This window comes from Leopardus geoffroyi, chromosome C1 (genome assembly GCF_018350155.1).
Source record: "Leopardus geoffroyi isolate Oge1 chromosome C1, O.geoffroyi_Oge1_pat1.0, whole genome shotgun sequence".
NCBI lineage: Eukaryota > Metazoa > Chordata > Mammalia > Carnivora > Felidae > Leopardus > Leopardus geoffroyi.
Window position 1 is genome coordinate 24,760,615 of NC_059328.1, and position 19,862 is coordinate 24,780,476.

The 19,862-nt window shown below is 48.5% G+C and overlaps 1 protein-coding gene across 2 annotated transcripts in view; it reads right to left on the minus strand.

Moving 5' to 3' along the window:
- SYNC (syncoilin, intermediate filament protein) overlaps positions 1–14,637 on the minus strand; it is a 16,060-nt gene extending 1,423 nt beyond the window's left edge. The window contains exons 1-4 of one of the 2 annotated variants that reach the window (XM_045476527.1): positions 14,446–14,637; positions 8,036–9,176; positions 1,556–1,680; positions 1,302–1,378 (exon numbers count right to left, since the gene is read on the minus strand). In XM_045476527.1, coding sequence (XP_045332483.1) covers positions 1,302–1,378; positions 1,556–1,680; positions 8,036–9,176; positions 14,446–14,498 — 1,396 coding nt within the window. In that variant the 5' untranslated portion in view covers positions 14,499–14,637. The remainder of the gene's footprint in view (positions 1–1,301; positions 1,379–1,555; positions 1,681–8,035; positions 9,177–14,445) is intronic. The other variant, XM_045476528.1, reaches the window with a different exon arrangement.
- Between the last annotated feature and the right edge of the window lie 5,225 nt (positions 14,638–19,862).

Here is a 19,862-nt window from a genome sequence, read left to right on the forward strand (position 1 = left end):
AGTTTATATTTTGTGCAACTTGAAATAATACAGCATGAAGTTCATCACAACTTCCGAAGTTTACTTAGTGCGGGCTAAGTTGGGGAGAGATTGCTAGAGTGTGATTTACATATGATTAGGAATGCATTTCCCTCCAAATGCCTATCAGGGTGCCTCTTACCTGTGAAACTGAGTGAATGGTAACCTATGTGGTGGTGATGGGACGGACTAGCTAGAAATTTTCTCTGCCCAGGTTAACCTTGCATGGGTGTTAACAATGACTGAAATTCTCGTTTCTTAAGATGAATCGCCCTTTCCTTCCCTATTGTACTTTTAATCTGATCCACACAAAGGTGTTTAACATACCATTTTCCTCAATTACAAGGTTCTCTAATCTCCCAAACAATAAGCGTAATCAGTTACTCCTAGGTAAAACATGGTAAAAGAAAATGCTAGTAAGTTACGAAAAGTATTGGTTATAACTGTTATTTGTGAGTTTGTATCTAAGACACAAGACTAGCTAGAAAGTAAAAATTAAATTTATGGGCATCTGTCTAGTATACAACTTAACATAGACCTTTTTTATCCTTAATGTCTTTATCCAAGAGAATCTAGGATTTTATCAGGAATATAAGAACATATTAGTATATAAAGAAATCAATGGATAGGCGTGTTGCTTGTTTCACATATTAAGCAATAATCTTGGGGCACCTAGGTGGCTCAGTCGGTTAAGCATACGACTCTTGATTTGGCTCAGGTCATGATCTAACAGTTCGTGAGTTTGAGCCCCGTGTCCAGCACTGTGCTGCCAGTGCAGAGTCTGCTTGGGATTCTCTCTCCCTCTCTCTCTGCCCCTCCCCTGCTTGCTGTCTGTCACTCAAAATAAACTTTAGAAATAAATTCTGTCCCTCAGGCTAAAACAACACCTACTTGAGTTTGTTTTTGTTTTAACTTCCATATTTAGCCTTCTGGCCTCCTTTGTCGTCTGAATTAGGTAGTATAACTGTCTTCTCTGCTATTCTAAGGAAACTTTATGAATAGCTGATGGGGTAGAATAGGCCAAGGAAAGTGATGCACAGAGCCCCTAGATGTGTCATCCTCTTACAGAATTCCCAGTGATAATTAGGGCATATTTTGAGTCCTGCTAGAAACAGAAACATTCCTAGTGACTGCTGAATGCTTAAATCGGGCAATCTGGAGGTCTGTGTTATTCCTAACTGACTTGTCATTTGACACACTTTTTTTTTTTTTCAGGCATTAGTATTGTTAAGTTAGGAAAGCAGCAACAAGGCAAACACCACTCTTGTACCCTCAAGGATCACCTTGAGACTGTGTCTCGATTCCACCTGTCTGAGAAGTGGGAGCGTTAGCCTGTCCCAGGCTCTTGGATAGCATAGCCCTTTAAAAAAAAGAAAGCCATTTTCCATTTGTCCTGGATGAGCACAGTTTGGAAATCCTTTCCCAAGTCATTTTTTTGCTTTTCCATGTTAAATGAAATTTCCCCTGAGCAACATCTCCCTCCCCACCATCCCCTCAGCCAGTGTCAGTTAAGATCTGAATAGCAGCAAAAACTGACTTATAAGTTGAGAGCTCTTCGGCGAGGCTGATCCTTAGCTGCTCTATCTCTTTGTTCTTCTGTTGCTGGAGTTGTACCCCATTCCTTAACCGCCTTTGTCGCTCTTCCATTTCCTCCAGCTGTTCCTGCAGGTGAGAGAGTCAAGAACATCTCTAGTGAGCAGAACAATAAAAAAACTGGCATTGCCCGTTATAGTTTATAAAGCACTTTCTTAGATGTTGTTTAATCTTCACGCCCGTATAGTTTGAGAAACTGGTTCAAAGAAATGTTGGGACAAAGTAATCCTGCTTATGAAAATGGTGACCAGAAAGGAGTCTTGTCTATACTGGCAGACTACTGCTTAATAGAATCCTACAAAGGGTGAGTGGGTGGGTAATCAGATGGTTTTTTGTTTGTTTGTTTGTTTGTTTGTTTGTTTGTTTGTTTTGCAGTTTTAAGAAGTGTTGGGGAGAATTTTGGTCCTCTAGTCAGTGTGCTGAGAGTTTTATGGACCTCTGGCTTTGTGCAAGTTTATTTCTATCAGGATAATCAGTTTTTACATCATCCTGCAACTTAAAGCAATTTAAAAGAAAGCAAGTCTTGGGGGTGCCTGGCTGACTCAGTCGGTATAGCATGCGACTCTTGATCTTGGGGTTGTGAGTTCAAGCCCCACGTTGGGTGTGGAGCCTACTTTGGAAAAAAAAAATCAAGTCTTTGTATGCAGTTATTCTTAACTATTTTTTTGTTTGTTTATTTTGAGAGAGAGTGTGTAGGAGGAGCAGACTGAGAAGGGGAGAGAGAATCCCAAACGGGCTCTGTACTGTCAGCACGGAGCCTGATGCAGGGCTCAAACCAACAAACCATAAGGTAATGGCCTGAGCCAAAATTTTGAGAGAGATACAGCACAAGCAGGGGAGGGGCAGAGGGAAGGTGAGACGATCCCAAGCAGGCCTCACACCATCAGCACAGCCTGACATGGGGCTTGAACCCACGACCTATGAGATCATGGCCTAAGCCAAGATCAAGAGTTGACACTGACTGAGCCACCTAGCCCCACTTATTCTTGGCTATTAAATGTATTTCTAAGAGAGTTAAAACTATTGGAAGTCCAGTTGTTTACAGGAAAGACTAAACACAAGTTTTGTATTTGAACCTCCTTGAAGTCCAAAATAGCTCTGCCCAGTACTTCTGTAACATCATATGCAAATAGGTGCTTTATTAGGATGTTGGCTATCCTAGTTGTTAATTTATAACCTTATACTGTTTACTTGTTACACAAAAAGACTGAATTTGTTCCAAAGTGCTAAGTTGGAAGATGAAGAAGCTATATGCCCCAGAGGCCTTCAGGAGCCTTAAGATGATTGTCTGTTTCCCATTCTGCCCAAACCAAACAGGATATATTCTGTAAACTGTCTCTGCCCAGGATTAATGCTTGAGGAGTGAGGTAAGGAAGATGTCAGCAAATCCGTCTCTGGCATAGTTGGTAGTTGGCATGGATCCTTAGGAAGCATGAGGGAGATGGGAAGGGAAGGTTGCAGCTGGAAGGCCTGTTTTAAAGGGGTAATGACTTCACCTCAGATTTTGAAGAATAATGAGCCAGGAATCCAGTTTAGGTACATGCTGTTATTAGAAGGATCTAAATAATTTGTTCTCTAAGTCATCCTTCATATACCTATGGCACATCATTCTGCAGCGTTTGATACTCTGGCTGAATTTCGACTTTGGTCAACCTTGTCAAAAGGCCTTTTTTTAGTGCCTTAGCCATACTTCGGTGCCACACAGAGATGCGGCCTTGCCATCTAAGCCTGTCTTCTGGAGGGAAGCACCTGCAAACCTGTGCGCCCCAATTCCCCAAGCCTCCCTTCGACATCTAGCAAAGCTGTATTTTGGTGAGACCTAAAAGTACACGCTTGGGAAGACAGTCTGTACCATCAATGATAAACTGACCAGGAGGAGCAACGTTACAAAATGAAACAAATCTTGCTACCCTGACTGGCGTTAAAGACAGTCTCCGGTCTTAATCACGTAGCACCACAAGATTAACTTTCTAAAACTGCTTTATCGTGTTCGTCTTTCAAAGACTTTCCACCTCTTCAGTCTGGCATTCAGACCCCCTTCAGTCTGACCCCTACCTCTAATTAGAACCTCCACTGTGCTTTCAGATGGACATTTTCCTCTAGCCTGCACTGTGTAGCAGGGAGGCCACGACTAGTCACATGTAGCTAATAAGTACTGGAAATGCAGCGAATCTGAATCCACATGTACCTAAGTATAAGCTACACAGATTTTTAAGACTTGGCATATAAAAACAATGTAAAATACCTCAAATTTTGATATTGACTCAATGTTGAAATATTTTTATATGCAGAGTTAAATAAAATACTAGTTTCACCTGTTTCTTTCTTTTTTTTTTTTTTTTTTTTTTTTTTTTTTTTTTTTTGTGTGGCTACTAGAAAATTGTAAATGACATCTGTGGCTTGCATGATGTTTCTTGGTTCTAGCCTGCTGCTCTAGCCTGACAAATTCACAGATCTCTGTGTCTTTACTCCTGCCATTTCTGTCACCTAAACAGCATCTGCTATATTACATGACTATTTATCTTTTTTCTTCTTGTGTAACTCCCCGCTTGTAGGTTCCTGTCCAGCACCCTGCACGTAATGCTGGATGTGAAGCACGTAGATAGTAAACATTCTATAATCCCGCATTCACGACCTACCAATTTCATCTAAAAACTTGGAGACCATTCTCAGCAAATTCCTCACACCACCCACTGCACCAGTCCCCAAATCCTACCCAAATATTTTACTTCACATATCTCACATGATCTCTCCCTCATAAGGCTTAAGTGGTCTTTCCAGGCTCCTTCAATCCATCCTACATGCCACCATTTTTAAAAGTACGTGCCCAGGTGCAAGTACTTTACAAAGATTCATTCATTCTTTCCAACAGCCTTATGATGTGTATTATTACTAATCCCATTTTACAGTGAAGGAGCAGAGTCACTGGTGAAGTCATTGGTCCGAAGGTTCCCAGCCAGGAAGTAAGCCAGGATTTGCCACTGGCTTAGAAAACTCATACTTTACAACTGCATTGTTGCCATCTTGTCTGTGGAGCTCTTCAGTGGTCCTCAAACTGTTTTCCATGAAACCCCAGGAGAAGGCCATATAGAAGTGCCCTTGCCTCAGTTAGAAAGTAGCTCACTTTTACCTGTTTTACATGCTGGCATTCTATATCAAGTTGTGTTTGGGGAAAAGGGTCTGTGGCTTTGGAGAAAACCTTTTTTTTGAAAACCACTGACTTGAAGACTATGGAAAATCCTTCAGTCTGGTCCCAGTCTACCTCTACAGCCACATCTATCTATATCTAGTCACATTCTTAGGATCCAGCCACACTGAGTGCACTTCCCTTAACATGTCTTTTTATGTTTTCATGCTTTTGTGTAAGTCATTCCCTCTGCCTGGAATGCCTCTTTCCCTTGTCTACCCAACGAATTTATTCTCCAAGCCTTGGTTCAAACACCTTGTGGAAGTTGAATGTGAACTTGGGCTAGATTGCACAGGGTCAGAATCCTCCTTCTGTCACTTCCTGAACAAATGATTCGACTTGTCTGTCTGGTTTCTGTTTTCTCATTTTTCATACAGTGACAGTAATTTATAGCTATCTCACAGAAAGGTAAGGATTAAATGTATTAATACATGTAAAAAACTAAAAGTACATGGTAGCTATTGTTAACTCTTAGGAAATTTCCCCTCCGTGTCCCCAGGCAGGGGCAATTATACGTACTTCACTGGTACAGTGCCTTATTCCTACTACTGTTATAGTGTTTATCACTTGAAGAATATTAATGATTTCACTGATTCTATGGCTTTCACATTTTAACATTTCAGATCAGGGTGCATCTTAAAATCAAGTGTCTTTGATTTTACGCAATATGTTCATTATATCTGGTATCCTTCCTGGACTATAAACTATTTGAGGTCAGGAACTACCCCTCTCCCCCATTTCTCATCTCATCTCTTCTGCCAGCACATAGTTCACTGCCTGGCACTTGGTAAGCAGGCGTAGAAAATATTTGTTGAATGAATAGATGATGGTGATGAAAGAGGCAGAGTGTACAACTGCAAGAGTGAAGTGCACCCTCGAAAAGTAGTCAGATGCCGTTAAGTGACCTTTGGCAAACAAGTCTGGGAAGCCATTTCACAAAGCAGAATTTGCTTACTAGGACCTTGATTGCTACTTTATGACAAAGCAATAGGAGACATCCATCACGAGTATTTTTCATAGAATGATCTTTGGAAAGCTGTACCAATTAGCAAATCTGAAATCCAGCACAGTGATGAAAATCACGGGCGGGTGGGGGGCGGGGGCAATTCTACAACCCTAATACTATGTCCAAAAACTCCTCCAGAGGATTTCCTGTTGATGGTACCACTGTCCCAGTTAGCCTTGTCTGAAATCTTGACACCCTTTGTGACTTCTCACCCCTGCCCCCTTCATTCAGTGGCCACATTATCCTGCATTTGTTCTTGCATCCTTCCCCTTCCCACATTGGTTCCTCTTACCTATAGTAGCTTCCTGATTAGTCCCCTAGCTTCTAGGTCTCCAGCCCATTTTACATACTGCCACCCATACTTTTTCTAAAAGTAGAGAAGCAATTATGTTACTCGCTTGATTAAATACCTTTACTGTTGCAACTGAGTACTGAATGAAATCCAAACTCCCTAGTTTGGATTTCTGAGTCCTGACATGACCTGGGGCGCCTGGGTGGCTCAATGGAGTATCCAACTCTTCATTTTGGCTCAGGTCATGATCCCAGGGTTGTGGGATTGAGCCCCACGTCTGGCTCCACACTGAGTGTGGAGCTTGCTTAAGATTCTCTCTCTGCCCCCCTTCCCAGCTCACACACTCACTCTAATTTAAAAAAAAAAAAAAAAAAAAAAAAAGCCCAACATGATCTGCCCTAACATACCTTTACAGTTCAACTCACCTTTTAATTTTTCACCTGTCATATGCAGCCAGGTTGCAGATGTTGAGTTAATATATATATTAAAATTACTCTCACCTATTTTTTTTATTTTTTTAGTATGGCTACTAGAAAGATTTAAATTATATTATGTCTTGCATATTTCTTTGGGATAGCACTGGTCTAGATCTTGCCTATATTTTAATACCTAGCTCAAATAACACCGCTTCTTCCATGGAGTGTTGTCTGATTTAATGGATGACTAAAAATAATTTCATTATCCTATAGCACTCTTACCTGTACCTCTCTTCAATCACATGCTGCTCTTTCCCCTGGATTACAATTATTAATGTAATGTCTGTCTGAGTACAACTTAAGGATACATTTTATGCCAAAAAAATAAAAAGATCCTCTTTCACTAAACTGAACCAATTAAAAAGCTGCAGTGGGGGAGGGGATTGCTTTCATAATACAAACTACAGAAAGCTTGACAAAATTTTGAGTGAAGTGAATACAGCCATTTTCAACAGAGGATATGTTCCTTGAAGGATGTATCAGAATCTCTGGAACTTTTTAAGCTTATTCAAAGGAACATGTATTTCAAAAAATGAAAATACTGCTCTGAAAGGAACCACCGCATTGTGGTCCCCTCATAGTGGCCAGCAGCCCTTCAGTCAGCATTTAACTGATGTCCTGTGAGCCCGAGTGGCAGAAAAAAGTAAAGCAATGCTCCCTTCCTTCTGAAAGCTCACAGTCCGTGGGAGAGAGACAAAATTGTGTTTTTACTTTGTATTTATATCCCACCCTGTTCTATAAAGGGATTAGAACTGGCTCACACTTAATCAGAAGTAACTGGAATACAAGTGAAATGGTGATAATGCACAAAGAAGGAAAATGAGGAATAGAGCTTCATAGATTTCATCCCAGTTTTTGCTTTGTTTTGTTTTAAGTAATCTCTATGCCCAACATGGGGCTCAAACTCATGACCTCGAGATCAAGAGTCACACGCTCTACTGAACCAAGCCAGCCAGGCGCCCCTCATCCCAGTTTTAAAACTGGGAAGCTCCAAGGCAGAGATCAGCTAGGTGGGACTTGAAGGTGAATGTGCAGGGAGGGAGAGAATGAAAATCCCACCTCGCCTCATCCCCCTCTTGCTCCCTGCACCCAAGCATGATTCACCAAGAATTGGAAAACTGTGCCGTGGAAAGCGCACGGAAACATTCACGATTGGCCAGGCCGGGGTTCATAAACCACCAGCTCGCTGAGCCTGTTTCCTCATCTATGAAAGTGAGAACACTTGATTTGGAGGCTTAACGAGAGGACTGGGTGACGGTCGGTGTCAGGGCGCCGCCTACATTCTCAGCCCGGAGTGCCGGCCTAACCTGGTGGGATGAAGAGTGGAGTAAAGGAGCGGCCGCCCCGAGGAGTAAGCGGGTCCTCCTGCATGTAGGAGGGCCTCCTTCAAAGTGGCCGCGAGACCTGTGACTCCGGTCACCTTTTCCTGCCCCAGGCTAACTGTCCGTGCCCAGGGGGCCTACCCTGTACTGCTGCACCTCCTCATCTCGTTTCTGCCTCACGAGCAAGATCTGGTCCTCCAGGTTCCTGTTCTGCAGCTGGAGCTGCCGGGCCTCTGCTTGCAGGGGTCTCAGAGCCTCCTTCATCCCCTGGATCTCGGCCTGGGTTTTCTGCAGCGCTTTGGCCGCAGCTTCTTTCCTCTCCAGGAGCCGCAGCAGCTGAGGCTCATACTCTTCCTCCAGGCCTTGGCGGCTCTCTGCCATGAGGTTCTCAAACTGGGCAGAGAGCCGCCGGCTCTCCTGGAGAAAGTGCCCGTCCCTCTGGCTGGGAGGTGCTTCTAGTTGTTGCCGTAACTGCTCCTTCTGCTTCTGATAGGCGTCCCGGAGCTGGGCCAGTTCCTCCGAGAGCTGGGCTGCCCGTGTGGTCAGCGCTTCCCGGAGATCGGCAAACTGGGCCACGTCCTGCCGGCGGCACTCGAGCTGGTATTGGCAGGCCACGCATTCCTTCGTCACCTTGAACAGCTTCTGCTTGACCAGCCGGATCTCCTCCCTCAGCCCGTCCCTCTCCAGCTCTGCTTGGGCGTGCAGTTTGTAGGCGGCCAGGATGTCCTGATGGACCTGCTGCACCTCCTGCAGGGCTGGTTCCCGGAGCAACACCAGCTCGTGGATGAGCTGATCCCTCTCCTCTTCCAGCTGGGCCACAGCTTGGACACATTGCTGGAAACGCTCCTCTAGCAATTCCAGGTCCTCTATGCTCAGGCTGTCTGTGCTGGGACCAGGCCCGGCTTGGAGGCTCTCCTCAGGGCTGGGTTTCTCCTCGCTCGTGACCGTCTCTCCCCCGGAACTGGTCTGCTCTGGGCTTGTGGTCTTTTCTGGCTGCGTGGGCTCGTCCACATATAGTATCTCCTCTGGCTTCATAGGCTCGTCCATCTCCAGGGCCTCCCGTGGTTGCCTGGTCTCCTCGATATACAGTGCCTCCTCAGGCTTCTCCGTCTCTTCCACGTAGAGTGTCTCATCGAGGTCACCTGTGTCCCCCAGGTAGAGAATGTCCTCTAAGTTCAAGGTCCCCTCCAAAGACAGAGTAACTTCTGGGTTCAAAGTCCCCACCTCACGCGGGGATTCAGAGTTCTCTTCGAGAGAAGAACTGGCTTCCGTTCCTGTTTCTCTGCAAGAGAAATGACTTAAAGTCAGAGGGCAGCCACAATCCCGGGATGGTTCCTGACGGGAGCCATTGGGCTTTTTTAATCCTCTCACATCTCAGAGGGCACTTGTCTGCTCCTTCCCCCTCCGTCAGCCTACCCCCATACACCCATGGCTCAGATCCCCTGACAACATCCCCATGACGTCAGTGTCTAGCCTCTGCTTACATACCTTTAAGGCCAGGAAGCTCACATCGTTCCACTGTCATAAGAAAATTCTAGTGTTGAAGTAAAACCTTCTCTGCAATTTTTTACCTGGACTTGGTTCCTCTTTCTGGAATCAGACAAATCTAACTACTTTCCCATGCCAAGTTCTTTAAACTCCTAAAGAAAACTAACATCTTTCGATTGTTCCATGCATGCCAAAGTGTCCAGTGCCCTCCTCGTTTGGGTCACTTCTTTCTGACTCGGCTCCAAACTGTCACTGTCCCTTGGAGGTGGGTATTGGAAACAGTATCCAGGTATGTTCTGAGCTCTGGACACTATGTTTCTGTTGATAAGGCCAATATTGCTGATAGAGGGCAGCTCAATCATACTGGCAAATGCTGAGTTTGACTAAAAGCCTTTAAGACTCTCTCACACTGAGTACTTTTATTTTCCTAACTTTTTTAATGTTTACTTATTTTTGAAAGAGACAGAGCACGAACAGGGGAGGAGCAGAGAAAGAGTGAGACACAGAGTCCAAAGCAGGCTCCAGGCTCTGAGCTGGCGGCACAGAGCCCGACGTGGGGCTCGAACTCACTGCGAGATCATGACCTGAGCTGAAGTCAGATGCTAAACCGACTGAGCTACCCAGGTGCCCCTCACACTGAGTGCTTTTAAACCACATCTCTTGTTCCTGTAAAAACATTCATCTTGTTAGAATTGGCCCATCCTCTGGCCTGTCAAAGGCTCTTGAATTCAGATTCTGTGATTCTGACAGAGAAGTTCCTTAACCCGGCTGCCAGTTGCCTGCTAATTTAACCAGCTTCTGTTAAGGAATATTCTCCTGCTTCTCTGGCCTTCAAATGGCTTTGGTCCTTCCTGTTTCAATTCATCTTACCTACCTTGGATCTCTGGGCAATTCTTTGAAAATATAAAATACCACGGAAATAATAACAATAAATTACACTTAAAAAGGTCCTAATATCTGAATCTAATATCATTCAGGCTCAGTTCTGAATGATTTACGTATACCAATTCATTTAATCCTCATAACATTTTTATGAGGTAGTCATACTTATTATCCCCATTTTACAGATCAGGAAACTGAGGTGAAAAGAGATTAAGTAATTTGCTCAAGGAAACTCATACTCCATGAGCACCAGTTATAAAACAAGTTAAATGTGAGTGTAGCGTACGAGAAACTTATTTTAGACATAAAGCATAAATAAAAAGCCCCATGTATCAATGAAGTCATCTGTCTTGAAAAGGCCTACTTGTGTCCAGGTTTTAAGCTCTAGATCTCAGCTCCAAGTTCCCACTACAGATTACTTTTATTCTAAATCATTGTGTACTCACTCTATCTTCCTCTCTAGCACCCCAGGAGTCCCTGGCTCCCCATTCTGTGTCTCATGGTGGCCCTCCGGAAACCACAAGTGTGGCCTCACCAGGCCCCAGACATCACTGGCTTCATGCAACCCAAGCACCTGCACCGAAATCTAAAAGCTTGAAGGCAGCCTCAACCATCACCCTGTCTGTTCCCATCACTTTACCACAAAGACTGATCTCTCTCACCTGGTGTCACCTAGCACCTCAAACTCAACTGTCCCCAAATTATCCTTCTCCCTGGGCTTACTATACCTGTATTCTCCAGCTGAGAGAAGCACATCCCCATACAGCAGGTTGATGAGGCAAATAATGTACCTCCCCCTTCTTTTTTTTAATTTAAATTTTAGTTAGTTAACATACAGTGCACTATTGGTTTCTGGAGTAGAACTCAGTGATTCATCACTTACCTACAACAGCCAGTGCTCATCACAACAAGCGCCCTCCTTAATACCCATCACCCGCTTCGCCCATCCCCCCTCCCTCCATCAGCCCATAGTTTGTCCTCTATCATTAAGAGTCTCTTATGATTTGTTCCCTCTCTTTTCATTCCCTGCCTCCCATATGTTCATCTGTTTTGTTTCTTAAATTCCACATGAGTGAAATCATATGGTATTTGTCTTTCTCTGATGGACTTATTTCATTTAGCATAATACATTCTAGCTCCATTCATGTCACTGCAAATGGCAAGATTTCATTCTTTTTGAAGGCTGAATAATATTCCATTGCATATATATATACCACATCTTCTTCACCCATTCATCAGTTGATGGACATCTGGGCTCTCTCCATCGTTGGGCTATTGTTGATAATGCTGCTATAAACATTGGGGTGCATGTACCCCTTTGAATCTTTGTACAATAAACATGTACCCCTTTGAATCTACATTTTGTCCCCTTTGGGTAAATACCTAACAGTGCAATTGCTGCATCGTAGGGTAGTTCTATTTTTGAGGCAAATAATCTTTAAACAGCTCTTTTCCTCCCCCACATAGCCAACTCACTGAGAACTGACCTATCTCAGAAAGTCTCCAGTCTCCACCTCCTCCTCATCCCCTTGCCAGGGCCCTACTCCAAATCATCGCATACCTGCACTCATGTGCCAGCCTTGTAACGGGCATTCTTCCTTCTCATGCCAGCCTATTGCCTACCGTGCCACGGCTCACTAGAACATAACCGTGTCGCATCACTTCACGCACAAATAGCCAGCTGCTTAGCATAGACTCAAAGCCCTTAAAGATGTGGCCCCAACATACCTTTCCAGGCTCATCTCACACTACCCGCCCCCGCCCACCCAGAGCATGTGTTAACACTTTTACACCTCCTACTCCTAGCCCACTATGTCTAAAGAATCCAGCTCAGAAAATACAGCTCCTTGTACACCATCTGATGAGAGAACAATCCTGCACCACCTGGAAAGGTAGAGCTCGTAGCACCAGAAAGGATGCACCTGCTCAGCCGGCCAGACCCACCTTGATCCTCAACAGAGCCCCTGCTTTCCCAGCGGACGGCCCTCACAGGCTCCTGCTGAGTTCTCCACCCTGGAATGACGTAACTGTGTTCAAGGCAGTATTCCAAGTATTTTACGTGAATACTCATGTACATGATGCTCATCTGTTACCCCCATTTTGTAGATGAGGAAACCAAAGCACTGAGTAAAGAACTCACTCAAGGTTCCACAACTTGTAAGTGGTAGAGGCTGGAGAAGATGGCATCTGGCTCCAAAGCTGGACGGTGCTCCTTTTATCACTCTGTTCCCAGAACAGGCACGAGTTCTAAAACAGGTACAAAGCTACAGCAGGTCCAACAGAGCTTGGCACATAGCATTCAAAATAGACTTATTTAGAGGTGCCTGGGTTGGTTAAGCCCCAGTTGGTTAGGCATCCGACTTTGGCTCAGGTCAAGACCTCACGGTTCCTGAGTTTGAGCCCCACATCGGGCTCTGTGCTGCCAGCTCAGAGCCTGGAGCCTGCTTCAGACTCTGTGTCTCCATCTCTCTCTGCCCCTTCCCTACTCTCTTTCTCTCTGTAAAAATAAATAAACTTAAAAAAGGGGGGGAGGTGCCTGGGTGGCTCAGTTGGTTAAGCATCTGACTTCAGCTCAGGTCATGATCTCACAGTTTGTGGGTTTGAGCCCCGCATTGGGCTCTGTGCTGACCACTAGGAGCCTGCAGCCTGCTTCGGATTCTGGGTCTCCCTCTCTCTCTGCCCCTTCCCTGCTCACACTCTGTCTCTCTCTCTCTCAAAAATAAACATTAAATTTTTTTAATTATGAAAAGTTAAAATATATATATATATATACTTATTTACCTACTCGTAAATTTCTATTCATCTTTCAAGCCCCACTCATCTCCCCTGTGAAGCATTTCGCAGACAAACCCATTATTGCGTTCTCAAGGCACTTTGTGTGCAGCTCATCTTTGCACTTAGTGCTATTACAGCAGTGAGCGTGTCCGTGTCCCCTGAGAGTCCATTTCCTAAGGACAAGTACAGTTCTCATTCTCTGTGTATCCCAGGGTGGGGCTCTGTAGAAGGAAGGCAGGCAAGAAACCGACTCAGATCCAAGGAGGAAACTTTGCCCAAAGTCAAGTGGCAAAGCTGGAAGTAGAACCCCGGCCACCTGACTCCCAGGCAGCGCCCTTATCACACATTGTTGTTGCCTCTGTTGCCCCCCACAGTGCCAGGCCTCTGCTCGGTGCTGCCCTCACACAGCTGCCTCTCTCTAAGGGGCTGAGGAAAATAGGGTATGGGAGGTCGAGGGGCAAGGGAGCCGGCTCAGCTGGGGCCCCTGACCTCAGGCTTCCTTGGACTCCAAGCAGCCTCCCTCTGCCACTCTGACCCTGGCCCTAGAGGACTCCAGCAGCTCCCACTCTGCACATCGAGGCTGTGGCAAGGAGTGTCTGTGACATGCCGCAGGCATGCGTTGGTGTGTGTCTGACTCTGTGTATCTGTATATGCATATGGCAGCACAGGTGACTGTATGTGCAAAACTGTACGCAGCTTTGTGCTGTGTGTGACAGTGAGGGGTGTGGGGTGTGTGTGTTTGCACCTTCACCTCTTCGGGGCTATGGTCTGACCTGGGGCAGACATACTCCCTACTGGCCCCAAATCCCTGAGCCACAGCCCTTTCCCCCGTCACCAGTGGTAAGCTGACAGAGTGGATGGTTGGGGGCGGGCCTTCTCTCCGGGGGGGGGGGGGGGGGGGGGGGGGCAAAGACCAAGGCCCTCCTAAGACCCTCCCCACCCCCCATTCCAGGCCTCAGACCGGAGAGAGCAAGCTGCCAGAACAGGCTCTTAACTCCAAGCTGGCAGCTGCCCAACCTTGCACCAAGTCCCTTCCACACAGCGAATTCAGCAACTGGAGGCCTCCATCTCCAGTCGCATTTGGGGTGAGGAATGAAAGAAAGCTAGTAGCGTCCTTGGCCACTCTGGCCCAGTGGCATTTGCCGGTGGATGCCCACCAGTCTGAAAGGGTTAATCGTCACCTAGCCCCGGAGGCGAGGGGGGGGGGGGCGCTATAAAAAGCCACAGACAAACGGAGGTGCCGGGACCCCGGGCCTCCCCCATCTCCCTTGGCCGGTGGCTCCGCCCAGTGCCCGCGCCGCACCCCGGCTGGCCCACCACCCCCAGCCAGGCGAAGGGTGATCGCGGGGGGCTCGTCCAGCGCCCCCTCCCCCCAGCGCGGCGACTCGGGCCCTGCGCGGTCCTACCTCGCGGCCTGGGCGGCGCCGTCCCCATCGAGCCGGGGCTCCGGGCTGGCCATGGCTGCGCGACCCCGGGCTGGGCGGCCGCGTTATTAATAGCCGGCCCCGCCGGCCGCTCGCTCCGCGCCCGCGCCCGCCGCACTGGCAGCTGCCGCCGACACCAGATCCCGCCCGCCCCGGGCCGGGCGCGCCCACTTGGCCCCAGCTCCCGCCCGCGGGAGGAGGGAGCGGGCCGCGCGGCCGGGGGCGGAGGTGGGGGGTGGCCGATCGGCGTCTCCCAAACCCGCGGGCCCTGAGATCTTCCCGAACCTTCTTTCTCTCCACACATTCCTTCCAAGGGTCCCAGCTGCGCGGGGGGGGGGGGGGGGGGGGCAGGGGAGGAGGGCGGCTCTGCAGCCCCAGAAGAGCACTTCCCCTGCCTGGGGTCGGGGCAGAGGGTTGAGGTGGGGGGACTGAGAGGGACCCGGCACCCCAGCGCGCGCAGCTCGGCGTCCTGCGAGCCCCACCTGCGCAGGGGGAGGGGGAGGGGAGGCCTGAGCGCGGTGCCCCGCAGCTGTCCCGAAGGGCTGGGGGAGGAGGGGTCACGGCCACACCCGGTGCGTTTGGGGATAGTCGGGAGCCTGTTGCCAGGGGCTAGGGAAGGGCGGTGGGAGGACTGCGTGGGAGGGGCTTAAGCCTATAAGGTCGAGTCCACATTTAACACCGATGTCCACCCCCCGCGCTGCGGGGTTTCCTGGGGTCCCTCCGCTTGCTCCACCTGTCACCCCGACCCAGCCGCTCCTCTGTCCACTCCGAGGCGTGCCCCCTCCCCCCAAGGCCTTAGCCCATTAGAGTCAGGGTCAAATTTCAACACTGAAGTCTTTCTCCCTAAGCCAGAAGCTACCGGCCCCTTCCCAGACCTGGGCCTCCGGCATTCTCCCTTCCGATGCCTTTTTTCCACTTAATCTCTCTGTCTGAGGAGGTCTTTGACTCAACCGCACAAGAATGCTGTGTACTGTAAAGAGCGAGGGGCTGGATGTGTGTTTAATCAGAGAGGCCTTGAGTGTGGGGCGGGGGTGGGGCAATGGTGCCGCGCGGTGTTGAATGCGTGTGGGTTGTGTGTTGCGATCAACGTGCCCACTGCAGGCGGTGTGAACACCACATGGTTGTGTATGTGGAGGGGGAGATGGTGGGATTGTGTGCCCGTGTGTGACTCTGTGACGACTGTGGGGTACATGTCTGTGTGGGGGCATAGGGTTGGGGGCTTGTATAATCTTGGGGCGCGGGGTAGAGAGTGGTTGTTAGGGGTGGGGATCTGCGGTTGTGGACTGTTGGGACGGTGTTGTGGGGCACGTGTATGGGCCTGCGAGTGATTGTGTGCCCTCGAGGGACTAGGGCTGATGCGTGTTAGTATGCGGGTGGGTGCTCACAGGGCATGCCTGGCGTGTCCTCTGTGTGTGACCCAGGGCCTGCCGACAGGTTCACTAATCTGTGTATCTGAGGGTGCCGCCTGTGGCTGTGTATTTATATCTCTCTGTCTAATGCAAGGGGGTGAGAGATTAACACCCAGGGTAGCCAAATACACCCTTGTAAGGCATGCATTAGAAAAAGCCGGGTTTTAAGGAGGCGGCTGGTCATTTTCTGACTTACCCCTAAAATATTCCAGAGGAGGAGGTTGGCAAAGCCTCAGCTGCTGGTCATTTGACAGCTGCTGCCACTCAGAGAGGAGCTGAGGGAGCCAGGGTGAGGCCTGCGGCAGGCAGCACTATTTGCTGTAGGTGCTAGGCAACAGGCAGCAAGGGTGGCCTTAAGAAGGGCTATCCCTTCCCCTCCAACACCCCCCCCCCCCGCCCCGCCCAGCCCAGGAGCTGGCCCTGGGCTGTCCCCAAAGCCGAATTCCTCACCCCTTCTAACCTTCCCTAAAGCCTTCCTTAGGCTGCAACCCCAAATCTCTCAGGGTCCCAGAAGCACTTCCACCTGCATACCTTACTTTATGCTGTTCCCACTTGTCTTGTCGAACGCCCTTCACATCCCAGCTTCTACTCTTCTTTGGGTCTCTGCTTACATGCCATCACCTCAGAAAACCCTTCCCTGATGTCCCCGCCCCCCAGCATAAATGTCCATCAAGTTACTATTTATCCCACTGCCTTATTTTCTGTACAGCACGGATTACATCTGAAATAATGTTGTTTCTTTTCCATTCCTTCCTTTTCCGCTTTCCCCACTAGAATGGAAGCCCCATGAGAGCAGGGACTTTGCGTTGTCTTGTCCCCTGCTGTGTCCCCAAGACCCAGCACAGGGCCTGGTACCTAATAGGATCTCAAAAAAAAAAAAAAAAAAAAAGCCTCTGCTGCTCACCACCAAGAAGCCCCTGTGTACTTAGGGAAACAGACATTCACATGTGCTCAGATTGCATATACTAAGGCTGAGAGAGGTATGTGAGGACACAGGACTCAGTTCACTTGGCATACGGCGGCATTCGGCCTGTGCGAGGGCCTGTGTCAGGGCAAACGGCCTAATTTGGCCCAGGCCCCTGCCTGCAAAGAGCTCACAGTGTAGAGGATGCAAGAACTGTTGTCTGGGGAGACAAACCCATGCAGAGAATAATGCCAACTCAGTGCTCCGCACTGAAAACCAGGGAAGCCAGGGATGGGACAGATGAACTCCAGGAGTAGGACAACCTCACAAACAGAGTAACCTGGACCTGGAAGGAGGAGAAAGGGTGCTGATGTCCGGCACAGGCTTCTTTGAAAGACAGGCATAGCCACTCTGTTTCTCGGCCCCTCTACAAAGCCAAGTCCAGAAAGAGCAGAGAAGGCCCTGGGCTGGCTGCTCTTTGCCTAACCGCCATCCTCCATGCCTCTCTGCTCTGGGGCCGACTCTGGCTGACAGTCTTACCTGGCCCCCTTGCCTTACAGTTTCAGGTGGAGTTTGGCTAATAGGAGACACTGACAGTGTCTAAGATCAGTGCGAAGGAGGGGAGTTAGACTGAGATATTTCTAACATCCACCTCCCCCTGTGATTTTGGCAGTTACTATGTTTCTCCACAGAGAGCCACAGCTCCTGTGCGGCAGCCTGCACCCATGGGTACAAGGCGCTCACCAGGTTCATTAACAAGGTTCTCTCCTCTTGCCTGTCAGGTCCTTGGCGGGGGTAGGGGGGGTGGGGGGGTGGATACCATCCCTCAGTTGTGAGCCCCAGGGTGCTTCACCATTCCTGCCCACACCTCTGTGAATAGTTCCTTCATTAAACACTCTTCCATTTGAAGCTTTGTGTTCCCTTTCTCCTGCTGAGACCCCTAAGGTAGGAACTAAACTCGGGCACCTGGGTGGCTCACCAGGTTAAGCATCTGACTTCAGTTCAGGTCATGATCTTGCCTCACAAGAGTTCAAGCCTCGCATAGGGCTCTGTACTAACGGCTCAGAGCCTGGAGCCTGCTTCAGATTCTGTGTCTCCCTCTCTCTCTCTCTGCTCCTCCCCCGCTCATGCTCTGCTTTTCCCTCAAAAATAAACATTAAAAAATTAAAAGAAAGAAAGAAAGAAACCGAAGGAAGATGAGCCCTTCCTTGGCAGAGAATTCAGGAAGCCCTTCTTTCTAAATTCCCAACCAAAACCAGAATCAGAAAAGTTGTAAACTGATCAAAATTCCATCCTAGGTGAACAGTGACCTCCTGGCCACCACCCTGGGCAGGAGCCCCACCCAAGAGGTCCCTCTTAGCTCACCTTACTCAGGCTTAGGCCGGTAGTTACCTTGGCCAAGAGGACGGGGCAGCGAGGGGGCTGAGAGTGGAGGAGGGGGAGGAGGCACGACTGGCAGAGGGAGGAGCTTGGAAGTAGAGAGCGGCACCAGGGGGCCGCAGAGGGGGCGGAGTCCTGGCAGCAGCCTCCGCCACACTGCAGAGCGTGCCTCTGCGACCTTGGGAAGCCAACCTCGCTGAACCTCAGTTCTGTGTCCGTGAAATGATCAGTTAATATCCTCTTCACAGGATTGTTGTGAAAAGCGATCAAATGTGAGGTTCAACACACGAGCGGGTGGAGTGAACTTGCTCCAAAAGCTGAGAGTAGCACATTCCCCATTATTACTGGTGCAGGTAGAGGCCATTCTGCTGAGTTTCTGTGTGCCAAGAGCTCCCATCTAGAGGTGGGAGGAGGATAGGAAGAGCCCACTGCTTCAAGGGAGCCCAGGGACAAATCCAAGCCTAAAACCTGCCTCTGCAATTAGTCACTGTGGGACCTTAGGAAGGGCACTCTACCTCACAGATTGTTTTTGTCTCTGTAAAACCAGATAATATTTTTTACCTGATATGTTTGCTGTGAGGATGAATTGAGAACACAAAAAGCATTTAGTCTGGTACTGGATGCATTCTAAGTGTCCAAGAAATATTAACTATTATTTAAAAAAACTCGCCTTGGGGCGCCTGGGTGGCGCAGTCGGTTAAAGCGTCCGACTTCAGCCAGGTCACGATCTCGCGGTCTGTGAGTTCGAGCCCCGCGTCAGGCTCTGGGCTGATGGCTCGGAGCCTGGAGCCTGTTTCCGATTCTGTGTCTCCCTCTCTCTCTGCCCCTCCCCCGTACATGCTGTGTCTCTCTCTGTCCCAAAAATAAATAAAACGTTGAAAAAAAAAATTAAAAAAAAAAACTCGCCTTTGGGGCGCCTGGGTGGCTCAGTCAGTTGAGCGTCCGACTTTGGCTCAGGTCATGATCTCCCGGTCTGTGGGTTCGAGCTCCGCGTCAGGCTCTGTGCTGACAGCTCAGAGCCTGGAGCCTTTTCAGATTCTGTGTCTCCCTCTTTCTCTGACCCTCCCCTGTTCATGCTCTCTCTCTGTCTTAAAAAACTCGCCTTTCTCCCTCTTACTCTCCCCAAAACTACAACCAAGGACTGACTTACTGCAGTATGTCATTCATTCATTGATTCATTCCTTTATTCATTCACTCATTCATTCATTCATTCATTCATTTCAACATTTATTAAGCCAGACAATGTTCTAGATCCTAGGAACATAGAGACAAGGAAGTCATTAAAGCAAAACAATATTGGGGCACCTGCGTGGCTCAGTCGGTTGAGTGTCTGACTTCGGCTCAGGTCATGATCTTGCGGTCTGTGAGTTCGAGCCCCTCATCAGGCTCTGTGCTGACAGCTCAGAGCCTGGAGCCTGCTTCGGATTCTGTGTCTCCCTCTCTCTTTGCCCCTCCCCCGCTCATGCTCTAGCTCTCTCTCAGTCAAAACTAAATAAAACATTAAAAAAATTTTTTTAAATAATAAAGCAAAACAATATCTTTCTTTTTTTAAAGTTTATTTATTTATTTTGAGAGAGAGAGAGAGAAAGTAGGAGGGGCACAGAGAGAGGGAGAGAGAGAGAATTCCAAGCAGGCTCTGCACCATCAGCACAGAGCCTGATGTGGGGCTTGAACTCACAAACCATGAGACCATTACCTGAGCCGAA